Source organism: Hippoglossus hippoglossus, chromosome 22, assembly GCF_009819705.1.
Source record: "Hippoglossus hippoglossus isolate fHipHip1 chromosome 22, fHipHip1.pri, whole genome shotgun sequence".
In the NCBI taxonomy this organism is placed as follows: domain Eukaryota; kingdom Metazoa; phylum Chordata; class Actinopteri; order Pleuronectiformes; family Pleuronectidae; genus Hippoglossus; species Hippoglossus hippoglossus.
Genome location: NC_047172.1, coordinates 19,851,810 through 19,866,306, shown reverse-complemented (window position 1 = coordinate 19,866,306; position 14,497 = coordinate 19,851,810). Strand labels below are relative to the sequence as shown.

The window sequence follows — 14,497 nt, the reverse complement described above, 5'->3', positions numbered from 1 at the left end:
ATTTTTTTTAATAGAAGCTTTTTTTCACATTATATGATCTTCAACAGCAGATAGAATTGGGAATAATAGAAATTTCCTCTAATTTTGGTTAGAATACACAAGATTTGAATAAAACATACGTGTCAGATATGAAATGATGACACATTTTGTGATATTGGTAGGTTTTTTTGGTTTCCTCTTTGTGGAATAGTTTTTAATTTTGAGAAATATGCTTATTTGCTCTGTAGTGATTTAGATTAGAAGATCAATACCACTCTTACGTCTCTATGGATAATATTATGCCTCAGTCAGCTTTTAGGTGAGCTTAGCTTTGCAAAAAGGCAATACCAGGTGACACTTAGCATGGCTCTGTGCAAAGGATGAAAAATTCACATAGCAGCACTTCCAAAACTCAATCGTTAATGTTAAATTTGTATTCTGGGAAGTTACTCGACTCAACCAAGAAATCGTCCAGTATAGAGCCCACTGTAAAATGTTGTTTTTACTCGTCTGTGTTTAATAACCTTTAGAGGTTGTGCGCTTGCAACACTTGTCCTAGCAGGCACTTTCTATTGGGAAATGTCTGTCTTGCTTAGGCCTACACATAAGGTGTCTCAAGATTTTGGAAAATACAATTGTATTGGGCACCATAAAAGATCACTTAACATGAATTATTTACATTTATTGGACCACAAACATTATATTAGTTCGCTGTTTGTCATTTATTCCTCCAATTTCACTCTTTGCTGTGTTTTTATCCAGAATTGAGTTGCAAATAGGGGAAATTGCACTACTTTATATTTTCTATGCAGACTGAAAAGTAGTATTTCTTATTTTAAATGTATAATTATTGTAACCATAATATCTACTATTATTCTAATATCTATGATTATTATGTAAGGGTCACCAAACGTTCAAAAGCCGACAACTTCCACTCCACTTAGGAAATGTTTAAAAAAAATAAACATTCCCCTGCATTTTTAGCCTAGAGCAGTGAAATCCATTTAAATTGAAAGTTGTTCACCCAGTGTTACACATGGTCAGACTGGGCTCTGCTATGTGGAAGCCACTGACTGAAGACTACGGCTGAGTTATTAGTAGCTCTGGCCCCTTATCGCAGCGCTCCAGGTCGACCTGGAAGCTCTGGTCTTGTGTGTTGAATCATTGCCACGATTGCCGTTTTTTCCTTCCTGGAAAAATGCACATTTGTGGCCTGTAGCCTTTGTCCAATATTTAATCAAGTGCAATGGCCTGAATAGAACAATCTGGTATCATAGTTCACTGTTCTGTGCATGCAGGCGATCATTTGTCTTGAGACAAAAAGCTGAGAGCGACTAATGGAGATCACACTGGCCTCCTGGCTTTGTCCTGGCTGGAGTGAGGGGAGCAGATTAACACACGCACAATCACACGTGCACGCAACACATCCGTGCACATGCACACCCAATGCGAGGTTGGGTTTTAGCAGCTTGTAGTGCTGTATCGGTGATGACTGTGGGCAGGAGGCCAGACACAGTGACAGCCACTGGGAAGAGGAGGCTGACATGGGAGGAGACGATTACTGTAATGGAACTCGCACTCGCACATACACACACACACAAACGCACACACACACACACACACTCTCACACACTCAGTATGTACTGCAGACACATGTAGACATAAGCACACAAATGCAAACTCATAGAGGACCATGCACACAGACAATGAAACCCAGAGACACACACACACACACAGGCGCCCTGGGCTGAGGGTTTGGCAGAGTGGAGTAGATAGATTAGTGTAATAGTCTCAGCCAAGGAAATCATCTGCCCACTGTGGGGCTTCAAATACTGGCAGCAAGATCCAGCTCAGACACAAAGAATTTTGCCACAATGAATGAGTCAGTTTGGATGAGTTCACAGTGCTAACGGCTCACACAGTCAAGAAGCAATCATATGCAAGACCAAAAAAAATAAGAACAACGCAGATTTGCATGAAAATGTATTTTGTGTAGTCAGCGTAGAGCGGAACAGAGTCCAACTATGCCACACATTGTCAGTATGATGATTGTTCCATGTGTCTATGAATTATAAATGATGACAGCTTGGCCTTACACATTGACAATGAAAGCTAACCATGCAATAAGAGTTTCATTGGCGGGAGCAGCTACTAACTTGGGTTTCGCTGAGAGACGGTCCAAGTGGGTCCAGGAGGAGGCAGCGAGTTGACGGTTTCTTGGAAGCAGGTTTCATGTCATCTATTCATGTGGAATCACGGTTAAGCAGTAAACAAGCAAACACACATAATTAGTTTTGGTTTTTAACTCGCCTTGTTACGGTTTTCAGTATCGTTCACTGTGAACAAAGCTTACTGATCCGTATCCAGATATTGTAAGATTCATCCAGACTAATCACTATACTATCTGTATTCTCACTATAATGGAGCTATAGGATATTCTAAGAAACATAATAGCAAGTATGTTCTTACACTGATGTAAGGAGCGGAAGCTGCAGCAGCGAGTGATAATGTATCACTGTGAAGGGGTTGGAATGCACTGGTTTTTATCTATGGGGGAGTGTTTTGTACGTCCTCAGAAATTAACGCAACGTGTATGCAAGATGCAATACAGACATATTGGAGGAGGAGGCAGCAGGGAGTCGTCAACAGGGTCAATGGGCACGTCATCAGGGGCCGACAGCTACTAACATGGTGGAGAGTTTTGAAGACAAGCTTTTCCCAACATGTCTGACCAAGGGGTCTGTCATACCACCTTCCATTTTTTTCCCCTCCTGGATAATACAGTAAAGTCTCTGTACTGTATCTGGCTGTCAAGTTTTTTGCTGAACATTCACATAAACTCTCTCGTCCTCTTGAGTTAGAGTCACCCACAGGATGGATGACGAGAAAAACTCCCGCCAAACCGATTTAAGCTGGGTGGGCGGGACAAGCAGTCAGACACTTAGATCCGTCTTCTCTGACAGCCTGAAAAAAAATAGATTTTCTATTTCTTCCTTTTCTATTTTTCCATCCAACAATTCAAAAATGCAAACTTGGAAGAACTGCTTCAAAATCTTAATTTTACATTGTTCTAACAAAAGAAAATTGGAAAATTTTCCAATTTAAATTTTTTAATTTTGAACTTTAATCTAGTAAGTGTTACAGGGAGTTCTGAAATATTTCCTATAACAATCCTCCAATTATATTGTAGAATTTGGCAATTTTTTACTGAATAGAATTGCTCCGTTTGGGATCATTGTCTCACTTTTTAAGATAAATACAACATTTATAAACACCCACTGGCGTTTCACATTAGAATCCCTTACAAATTTTAAAAATCTCATTTTGTCTATCGTTAATAAAGTTATTTTGATGGACTGACCCCTGGTGAGGCACAGCATTTCCCCTGCTACATTTATCTTGTAGTTCACGTTGAAAACAGTTTAGTGCTTGGTCATTTTTTGCATTCATTAACTCAGTAATTGGCTTTACACGATGAAAGTGAAGCATTATGCAGATTCTGTGGGTATTTCTTACCCATCACCACAGAGACCAGCTAACATTAGGGGAGCAGAGCACTGAATGTTTCTGCCATATGGTCTCATATGTCATATTTCAGTGGAGCAACAGCCCGAAAATAACTCACCCTCTGACCATTTATCCAACCGAGGATCTGGTTTTGAATCGGAGGTTGTTGATTGATCAGATGATGTCAGTGAGATAGGAGCTGTCGGGCTGTGCAGCCACAAGAGGCTTTCTGGGTAATGGAGAGATTTGATTGTCACAGGTCTGACTGCAGCGCTTATTTGTTAAGGCTTGGAACCAGAGGTCTTCAGGGTGGTTTTTACATTTCGATAACAACTGTTTAACTTTTTTTTTTGTGATAATAACGAATCATCAAATCTGCTTTGTTTTTTATATTTACAGCTCTTCATTATACAATATTTTCAACCTTAGTAGATTGTTAGGTTTTTATGTATTGTATGTTTCAGCAGGGATTTACTTCATGTCCCTTCCAATTTGTTTTATTCTCTGTTGAAAGATGACATTTTACAGTTCATAGTAATCAAGGTGGTTTATATTATATTGATATTTAGCATTATTGTTTCCTATTGAGACTACAGGCAATTGAACAAAAAATTAAATGCAAAGTCCTAACAAGGACAGCTGAGTAAATCTGTGTAATGTCCCTTTTAAGCATGATTTTGGTATTTTGGTGTTTGTGCGTAAATGCCTCATCTGCCTTGTGTGTGCATCTAGTGGTTAAGGTCTTGCTCCCAAAATGTCCAAATCATGAGCGAATCAAGAGGTAGCGTTGTTTAACTTCAAGAAATGTCCCCACTAACCAATGAATATTCATGCACTTATATAAATGCACATCTCAGACACATGCAGTATTAATGCATCAGTGAACAATGGTCTCTGTTGGAGAACATAATGGAGAGCAGGAGTTATAAAACAAACACAAAGATATGAATGCTTTACTAGTTGGTGTGACACACGACCACACACACAATCGTGAACACAAATGAGGCCAAAGGCCACGGCAATAATGTGGAAATTAATCTCTGTCTGTGTATGTATGTGTAGCTGCTTGTATGTGAGCTTGTAATTACTGGTGACATTCACCCCTATCATTAACCTGCACAATCCGATGTCACTGCGTGTGTGTGTAAATGTGTGTGTGTGTGTGTGTGTGTGTAGCCAAGGTTTACCACCATACTGATGAAAGCATAAAGAGCAGCATAGGGGTGAACTCTCATGGTCACCCAGTGTTCGCGTGGCCCTCTTAGTATTAATGATGTCATATAGATGCTCACACACACACACACTCCTGCGGCCTTGTGCCACTGAGGACACACTGATGACCTACAGCTAAATCCATCCCCTTGCTCTTAATACTAACCATTAAACCTCAACATGTCTCAACTCAAACCCTAAACCTGAGGCTTAACCTAGGCACAAATAGCCCTCTGCTCCTCGAGAGGCCGCACGCTGTGAACCAACCGCCCTCAGTGGTTCTAATGAGGAATTCCATTAGCATTTTAAAGAGGAAATCCAGGAAAGCTGACAAGCAGTTTTGGGGAGGCTGAAGGACAAATGTGCAAATCCTTTAATCAATGTGACAAGTGTCCAGTGAAGAATAACCTACATTAGCTCCGGGTGAAACTTTGTGCTCGGCCAAATTAATTTAAGGATTTCCCTTTGTGCGTTTTGCTGTGGATTCTGACACCAAAAGAGGATGTTATAAAGCAGAGTGTTACTTGGTTGGAGCACAGTTTGCACGCTGAGCAGGAAGGGGCCAGCGCAGTGATAAATCATGTAATTGGACTCGTGTCCTGCTGATGACTTTTGGGGTTTCAGTTTCTGAGGGCTCAGCAGCCATCAATACACAGTAGAGCTGAGTGCGTTGATTCTTTATCAATTTAATTCTTACCATTGTTAAGTATTGTTTTTTTTGTTTAGTTTTTTCTACATTCCTCTCTTTAAAAAATATATATATTTTGTTGTCCTTTTTCCCCAGGGCAAATTGGTTATTTAGGTTGTGCAGAAGGAACAGGAAACAAATCATACAACATATCTGCTGTGACCACATATCATCTTTTATCCTGTCAGTGCCCCAAATGACAATAATCGGGAGAGACAGGGTTGAAGAGATCTGTTTAAAGTGGCTATAATAAAATAATAAATATTACCTTCAACTCCACAGAGCACTTCACTATCTGTTAGCTCATTGTTTTGGTAATAGGGATTCAAGCTTTAACGTTTTGGTTCAGTCTCTGTTCTCCTCACTGTTGTTTCCAGTCACAAACCCACTGTAGGCTAACTGTTCAGCCACAAACAGCAGACAAACACAATTAGCATCTAGCAACAACTAGATGATTGACATTGTGCGACATTTAGCAGCTATAGAGGCAGGTATTTCCCTCAGGAGTAGGTGGAGACTAAAGCAGAGCTCAAAGACAGTGAACATTGATGTTTAAATAGTCAAACGTTTGCTAAAAGATTCACGACACTGATATCTACAGTACATAACATTAACTGAAAAGGTTGTACCATGTGGTTTTGAGTTTTTTATGCTGGTGATTGTTGCTGTAAATTTAACATTTGTACCAAGGGCAATATAAAATAATGAGCAGGAAGTTGTTTGAGGACATTTAGGGATATCACATGGGCTGTAAGACAGATTTTAGTTTCTTAGGATGTTAAGTCAAGCTATGGAAATTTCCAGAATTGTAATATTTGATGTCAGGCCATATAAATTAATATTTCCAACATTATAAGTCTAGACAATAATCCTAACTGTGTCTCCCTTCCCCCTTTTGTATTCCACAGAATGATCCCCCCATCGAGCAAGAACTTCCTGGTCAACAACCTGGCAGCAGGGACCCAGTACGACCTCTGCGTGCTGGCCATCTACGATGACATCATCACCTCCCTGACGGCAACACGAGTGGTCGGCTGTGTGCAGTTCAGCACTGAGACGGAGTACATGAGGTGTCATTTCATGCAGTCGCAGTTCCTCGGCGGGACCATGATCATCATCATCGGAGGGATAATAGTGGCCTCGGTGCTCGTTTTCATCATCATCCTGATGATACGGTACAAGGTGGGTCTCTCTCTGTCGCTCATAATCCTCTCTGGCCACAAATGAGAGAGAACGAGAGGAGGCAGCTTTTCATTATGTGAGCCAGTTGGCGTTGCTGTACTGCTGTTAACACAAGCCATTCATGGTGTTCACTACCAAGATACAACACAGCAGCCAACAAATTCCATTGATTCTCTATCGTTCTCATGAAAGTTTTCATTTGCCCCCTCATGGTGAAAAATGGCAACAATCAGACACTTCTATATGCTGTCAATGATTGATTTACTAAACAAACAATTACATCACAGAACAGAAGCTAATTCCAACCAATAACATTTCATAATACTGACGCAACACATTAATCCAGATCCCTGGCTGCACATTTTGCTCTGCAGGATTTCCAGGGATTTGGAAGAAGTTCATTTTGGTATCATTTTTTTGTTTAAATCGATTTTCCATTTGCAACTCATGTAATTCTTAGACATGTTTTCAGTTTTTCAGTTGAGTCATGATGTAAAACTAATTTGTTTTCATACTTTTTACCATTTTACCCAGTCACAAGTGAAGGGGTTGACCCATGGGGTTTTATTAGGGCTGATACTAATTATTAGTCTTCAAAGAGACTGACAACCAATATGTGGGACCAACATACAATTGCGGTACAAATACAAATCTTGATGTTAAAATAAAAAATAAGATAGTCCAATATAAAACAACTGCCACATCAATGTCTATGGACACCATGGAGTCAAGTAGTTTCTATTATTGTGTCCAACCTACTTATACCAGTGAAGGTCATCTAAATAACTCAGCTCTCCAGCACCACACGTTGCGTCCTACAAAATGATCATGTAGTTTATTCAACAACTGTTTGTTGACATTTAAACCTGTGTGAGGAAGAATTTAATGAATTATTGGACTTCATCAGTTTTAGCTTGGCGTATCTGATACACTGCCAAAAAAGGTGTAGTCAAAGTACATGTTAACTGACTTACTTTGTACTTTAAGCTGATTGCACTTTTTGCACACACAATTTTATTCTCTAATCACATGTATAAATATTGACTTTAGCTTCGCAGTTAGCGATGCTTCTCTCTCTCTGTCTGTCAGAATTCCCTTCCTCAGTATCTTGGATCAACAAATGAAATTGTTGTTAAGATTGAGTTGTGTTTGGAACTTCATCGTAGAGGAATGTGATGTTTACTGAAACTTTGCCATTATCTGCTGCATCACCGTCGACACAGCTCAGCTCACTCCCCAGAGCTGCTCCAGTTTATTTCCTATATGCCCATCTGTGTATGTTCACAGTATTCGTCGGTGTTGATAGGGTATTATTATTATTATTACTAACATGTAACCAATCAGATGGGACGGAAATTGCTGCTGACCACAGAGTGGTGACTTTGGACAGGGAGACATCAGAGCCAAAGTAGCATATTATTTAATGAATATGTTTTAATATTGGTGTGATTATCATACCAAGTAAATACGCTGTGCAATATTAATGTTGTTCATAATATTTATTATAGTTATCTAAATCACTTTACTATGTTATGCTCTTCGCACCATGTTGTATTGACTGTACTTCTATTGCTTATAATAATATTTTGATTGTATAGTTGCTTATTCTTTTCCATTTGTATATTTCCTTTGTAAATCTATTTAACAGGCACATTTTGATTCTAGAATGACACTCGTTATTTAGTTGTGCTTGCGCAATGACGATAAAATTCTAGAATTTTTCATCTTAACTACTCTGATAAAAATGCTGAATATGCAAACATTTCAGTCTGGAAAGGATGATAACCTCCCTTTTCCCTTCTGTTCTTTCCTCAGGTGTGTAACCCTGGCGAGGGTGGAAAAGGTGTTTCTATGTCTATGACCAACGTCCACTCACAGACCAACGGGCAGCAGTCGCAGGGATGCACTGTGACTCCCAGCGTCTCTAAACACGGCTCAATCGGATTAGACGACCTCTCTGGAGGCACAAAGAAAAGGAGCGGAGCAGCAGGAGAAGGAGTCGGAGGCAAAGATACAGTGACTCAGTTGTCCGACTCCTCCCTGCCTGACTGCTCCACGGCCACGTCAGTTCTCAGCCAGCCTTGGGCGGCCAGAAGCCCGACTGCAGGAGTTGAGGAACGGGAGAAAGCAGGTGAAGATCGAGCTCAAGCTAGCGCCTTGACGCCAACCGGCACCACTGGTTCTCTGCCCAAGCCAAAGCGGAAGCCCGCTCCGAGTAAGCCGGTCTCGGTTTGCTCGAATACCTCGGCTGTCCCTGAAAATCTTGCCTCCCCTCGACCTGCCTCCTCCTCCTCCTCCTCCACTGCTTGCTCTGTGCTCCTCCCTCCCTCCCTCGGTCTGGAGAACCTCAACACCAACCGCAACAACTCCACCTCCCTCAACCAAACCCCACCTCCCTTTGCCCCTACCCCTTTCTCCAGCTCTCTCAACACGCCGAGCCCCGTCCCTTCAATAAGATTCAGAGAGACACCCATTCTGCGTCGGGCTCCACGCGCCTCCTCCACCACCACCACAACTTCCTCCTCCGCCAAGTACCAGACTCTCCCTGTTGAGGAGGGAGGGAGGAGCAGGGCAAGGAGGAGGAATTCTCTCAGTGAAGGAGGCTCAAAGACTCGATCTAACCCTAACTCCCATCAGGGAGGAGCAGCACCCAAGTTGGGCCGCATAGTGCGTAACAAAAGGAGCCAATCAATGAGCGGGATGCTGCTCCTTAAAGATGGGGATGGAGACTCGGACAAAGGGCGGTGTGATTCAGACTGGATCTTAGAAAGCACAGTTTGAACGGGAACACGATGGAACATGAAATAAACTTTGGTTTACCCATTATTGTTTTGTATGAGTGTGTCTGACACTCTGTGTGTGTGTGTGTGTGTGTGTGTGGGCGTGGGCGTGTCTGTGTGTGTGTTCGTTTGGATTTGTTAATAGACGTGTGAGTGAAGTTAAGGTGTGTGTGTGTCAGACACGTTTTTGCCGTTTAGAATGTGTGTTTTTGGTGTGTGTTCATGTTAGTTACGGCTGGATGAGTGTCTTCTGCGTCCAAACTGTTGGGCATTTTTCAACCTGTTTTTTTAATTATAATTTTTCATACTCTTCACGACTGTTTGTATGCAGTTTACAGTTGTTGTTTTTTTCACTCTGAGACAGTTTCCTAACTGTTTCGCAGTCGGTCATCCAGCGAGTGGATCACTTGCCTTGTCTCGTAGCGTCCTCGAGTCGTCTCATCGGTTCCACTTTATAGCACAAAAAGAAAACAAGACAATGGGCTCGCCACGTCTTACCCAGATTCACACTCACCTTATCTGAAAATACCACGAAAAGGGAATATTACAGGAAAGAAAAAGAAAAAAGCAACAAAGGATAAATAACACAATACAAGAACTGAGCAGCGCACCTATCTCAATGTTCACGCGGCCACAGGAAGTGTGCGTCCACGCGGTGGCAAGAGAATAGCAGTCGGTGCCTTCTTTTGCACTAACAGACCCTCTGACACATGATACAACCGGATCTATGACTCCACCAAGGCTCCATGAAGAAGGGATCGAGGAAAGAGGGGGACAAACAAAGGAATAGAGTGATTTCACACATAGCCTTTCTTACCCACTGAGGAGTACGGGCGTTTTATTGACTTACGGTGAGACACAAACTGGGACAACAAGTATCAGACGGACAAAGACTTTAAACGGACCTCTTATGAAATTGATATTTTTTAAAGCGAAGAATTACAAAAAAAGAACATAAAAACCTTGCGAGCTTTTCACAGACTGTGGTTTACTACGCCCTGGGTTGGTCACGAGCTCCTGGAAAGCTTCTGTACAGAAAAAGGCAACATGTACTGTGTTGTTATGTTGTGTAAAATAAAAAGGGATAAAATGAAAACTGGAAATGGGACATGTGGTTTTTTATCGTGTAGTAGTTGCAGCATTCTTCCTGAAACTGTAAAAGTGACCTGTGTTTAACAGAGTTCTGTTTCTTCGCACCGATTTTTCTAGTCTGTGTTTTTCATAAGGTTCATCAGATTTTGCGTTATTGCTGATCACGTTTGTGTCGCAAATATAACTGATTTATTACCATGATTTACTTAACTGGTAAACGTTAACTTAATTTTTTCATACATTACATGTCGACTATTTTAGTTTACATCTTTTCAAAAGGAAAATTCTGTAATTCAGCTTAAAATAAAGCATTGCAGCAGCAGAACAAACGACAAATTGCCAAGCAGGAAGTGATTCTATGAATGTAGTTGCCAGGTCAGAGATCAGTACCTACTACCCCCTTGAATGTCTGTGTCAGTCCAATATGATGAGATAAAAATAATCAAATCATCAAAATGATGTGGTGGCTATTGAGCTGCGGTCCGACCCAGTTGCCTACTGCTGCTGAAGTTTATCCGAGGAGGTAGAAGAAGACACACAACTTGGTCCACAAACTGCAAGTTAGCACGGTGCCCCGCCCCACTGACTTCTACAGAACACTAATCGCCTGTTTATTCAAATGTTAATATTGAAGTATTGCATGTTCACATCGCACCAAACTCGATTTTATTTGAGTTTCACTCTACAATATTGTAACCAGTGGCGGACTGAAACAATAATACAGGCCGGGAATTGGACTCCATCCCAGGCCACTGCCACCCTCTTCACTTAAACCACCAGACCACTAATCCTGCGGGCTAAACCTATTTGTTGATGTAACAGGTACCAGACTAGTTATGAATTTGGCTTCTATGTTCATCTAGGAGGAAATGTATCCTGATCACAAAATACCCCCAAAAATGTGACTGACGAACAAGTAATCTGCGCTAGCCTGCTATTCAAATTCACCTAATGCTTATTTTTATATGCTTAAGACAACAGACAATAACATTGATATTGTAGTTTAGGGTACACTAAGACTTAACATACATCACAGTACATAAAACTGAAAATCTGAATTCCTGGTAAATTTTGGGACTACAAAAATATTGTATCTCCATCTCTAAATGAGATGTGTTATCTTGTCATATTCTAAGATTTTGCTTTATTGCTTTTTTAAAACTTAAAACGCTATTTTTCAAATCATTTTTGGATCCCCATTAGCTTCCACAAAGTGGAACTTATTTAATGATAGCTAGCTAGCCATACTGAGTATGTCGTGTTTTATTAAGTGTTTTTATCTGACCTGCTGCTCCCTTACTGGCGAACATTTCCGTAATTTTTTGCTGCTTCTGCAGCCAAGGCTTTTCTTTTTCTCATCCTCTCTCTCTCTGCTCCACCTTTCCTCTTCTGGTGCTGACTGCGGTCAATTTTGACTGACGTCACTTTCAGAACGCGGCTCACGCTGAGATCTCCGCTGGGTTCAGTGCACGGGCGCGCAGGGCTTTCCACTATGTGGTGCGGCAGAGGTTCATGCGGCACCACTGCGCTCTGAACACTAACACTAATTCTAACCCTACAACCAAGTCTTAACCCCCAAACAGACCTTTGAAAAAGTGAGGACCAGACAAAATGTCCTCAATACGTAAGGTCTAGTCAGAATGGTCCTCACAAATATATCTGTACAAGAACACACACACATGAATAAACTGCTTTATTTAGAGCAGATAATCTAATTTCCATTCCTCCCACATTTTCCTGAGTGCAAACACGTGCATTGGAGTGTAACAGCTTTTTAAAAAGTGCTCCCATGAGCCTTCTACAGTGTGTCAATGACTAAGACTCATGGGAGATGTTGTTTTTGAGTGCTGACAAAAATAGTCATTGCATTATCTTTCTCAATATGATGAGGTGTAAATATGAAATGTGCAGCGCAGTAGTACATTTGACTGAAAACCCAGGATCACAGCTAAAAACACAAAGTAAAGACCCCAGGTTACAGAAGGCTGCTGAGTAACTAAAGTGAGACAGAAGAGGAGGCAAGACTTTATCTCACTTTTACTCTCACTCTCTTACACAACACTCAATCTATAAAACTAGTGCTGATTCTCACTACTTTTCAATGGAACGTATAGTTGTGAACGTGTGAATGACTAATCCTTAAAAATAACTGTTTTACACTCAGACCAGTATGATATTCAACAGCAACTAAACCAGGAAGTTAGTAGAAGTAGCCACATGAGGTCGTTTTCACACTTGTGGTTCAGTTCAGAGAAGAAAGGCTCCAATAAAGAGGCCAAAGATTCACATTTGAGTATCTGACTGAAGACATCCAGGTAGAAACTGGATTAGAAAGGAGACTGGTATAGTTATTGTGTGGTAGCTTTTTAAAAGCAAATGTATACTTGCGTCCACATGATGATAAGTTTCCGTGTAATTCATTCACGTACGGCTTCATTTAACCCACAGGATGAAAAGAGTAATTCTGTCACATGCACCAGTCTGCTTCACATCTATTAGACACGTGTCAGTAACACTGCTCTCAGATGCACTGGTCCAGCTCACAGTAATAAAATAACCTAGTGTGTGCAGAGTTAATTACCTCACTTTGGAGTGTCATATTATTGAATTTACAATACCCATGGTGTAATAAGCATCTGACTCATGGGTGATGATGTTGGCGGTGACGCGTTTGTTCAGCCTCGGTGTGGAAGAGACTGGGTGGGTCTCACAAGCTTTAAATCCAGACTTCAACCCACCTCTCCGTCTTAAACACATCCAGGAGTAAATACTGTAAAAAGAGTGAGGTGGCTCACATGCACAGCTCATCATAAACACCTTCAGGTCTGTTAACATACATCAGCACCTACAGTAATAAGGCGAGCTGGGGGGCCACAGCCAGGGGGAGGGGAAGTCACTTTCAGTCAACATCAACGCAGGAAATTGATTCACTTTGCAATTAAATTACTGAAAATTGTTTGACATGAAACTGTTCTGACAGGCAACTGCAAATGGATGTTCTCACTTCAATTATTAGGCCTCGCTGTTTTAATAAAGCTGATGGACTTGACTGAGCTCATGGTGAATCATTCCTGACCTTCGTGGGAGTATTCAGTATTTATTCTGTGTTCTCAGAAGAACACTTTGGGCAAAACTCTTAGTAAGGAAGTCACGTGTTTTTACCCTGACAAAGTTGTTTAATTAAAGAGAGTGAGATACAAATCCAAACAGCAGCAGGATTAAAGCCAGAATTACCCCCACTATCGTTCTCCTATCACATTCAGCCTGTCTCCTGGGTTTTACATTTCTAAAGCCGATGACGCCAGTAGACATCAGGTGAATGTTTAAAGAGGAACCCGAGTGGCTGGAGAGTCATACGAGAAGACGGGCAGGGAAACAAATGACCTCCCCCATAACTCCCCTTGTTTCATTTACGTAAAAAAGGCAGTTGCCTCCGCGGTACAGCTGTTACACAGCCACAGTCCTCCACTTGCCTTAAAAGTGTGTCAGCAACGTCCTGCCTCACACCTCCTTGACTGACCTTCCAATGCCGTTCTTAAACTGTAAATGCTTAATGTTAAGAGGCTTTAGAGGAGAATATCCCTCTCTATCCCCCTCCGCCGTTTGCTCTTCCTTTCTGCCCCCTATCTTCCCCCACCCTCCCTCTCTCTCTCTCTCTCTTTCTCTCTCCATCTTTCCCTCATTTATCTTTTTATATTTTGCGGATTTAGCAGCAGCTTATAAACACTGCGTGAAAGTTTGTTGAACAGGGGAAGAGGCTTAGAATAATAATGTGGGACGGCTATAGGCCCGTACCTGACTCAGGATTTTGTCAGTGGAATTTGATTTGGCCGTTTAACACAAATATTTGAAGATCTGAAGACTGCCTTCCCTCAGCCTTACTATGTGCTTTGAATTAATGTGTGTTATGATTTATATACAAAGGAAATTGAACTGAATTGAACTGTCGAGCTCAGTTGAACTTTGACTCTCAAAACTGCTGCACCTGTAGCAAACTGTCACTGTAAACAAACCTGTTGTCACTTTATTCGGTTTAATTTGTTTCTCCAATGTTGGC

The 14,497-nt window shown here is 41.3% G+C and overlaps 1 protein-coding gene across 2 annotated transcripts in view; it reads left to right on the top strand.

Moving 5' to 3' along the window:
* Positions 1-10,439, top strand: part of lrfn5a (leucine rich repeat and fibronectin type III domain containing 5a) — a 110,901-nt gene extending 100,462 nt beyond the window's left edge. For both annotated transcript variants that reach the window (XM_034576057.1, XM_034576056.1), the window contains exons 9-10: positions 6,295-6,568; positions 8,384-10,439. In XM_034576057.1, coding sequence (XP_034431948.1) covers positions 6,295-6,568; positions 8,384-9,349 — 1,240 coding nt within the window. In that variant the 3' untranslated portion in view covers positions 9,350-10,439. The remainder of the gene's footprint in view (positions 1-6,294; positions 6,569-8,383) is intronic.
* Positions 10,440-14,497: the final 4,058 nt, after the last annotated feature.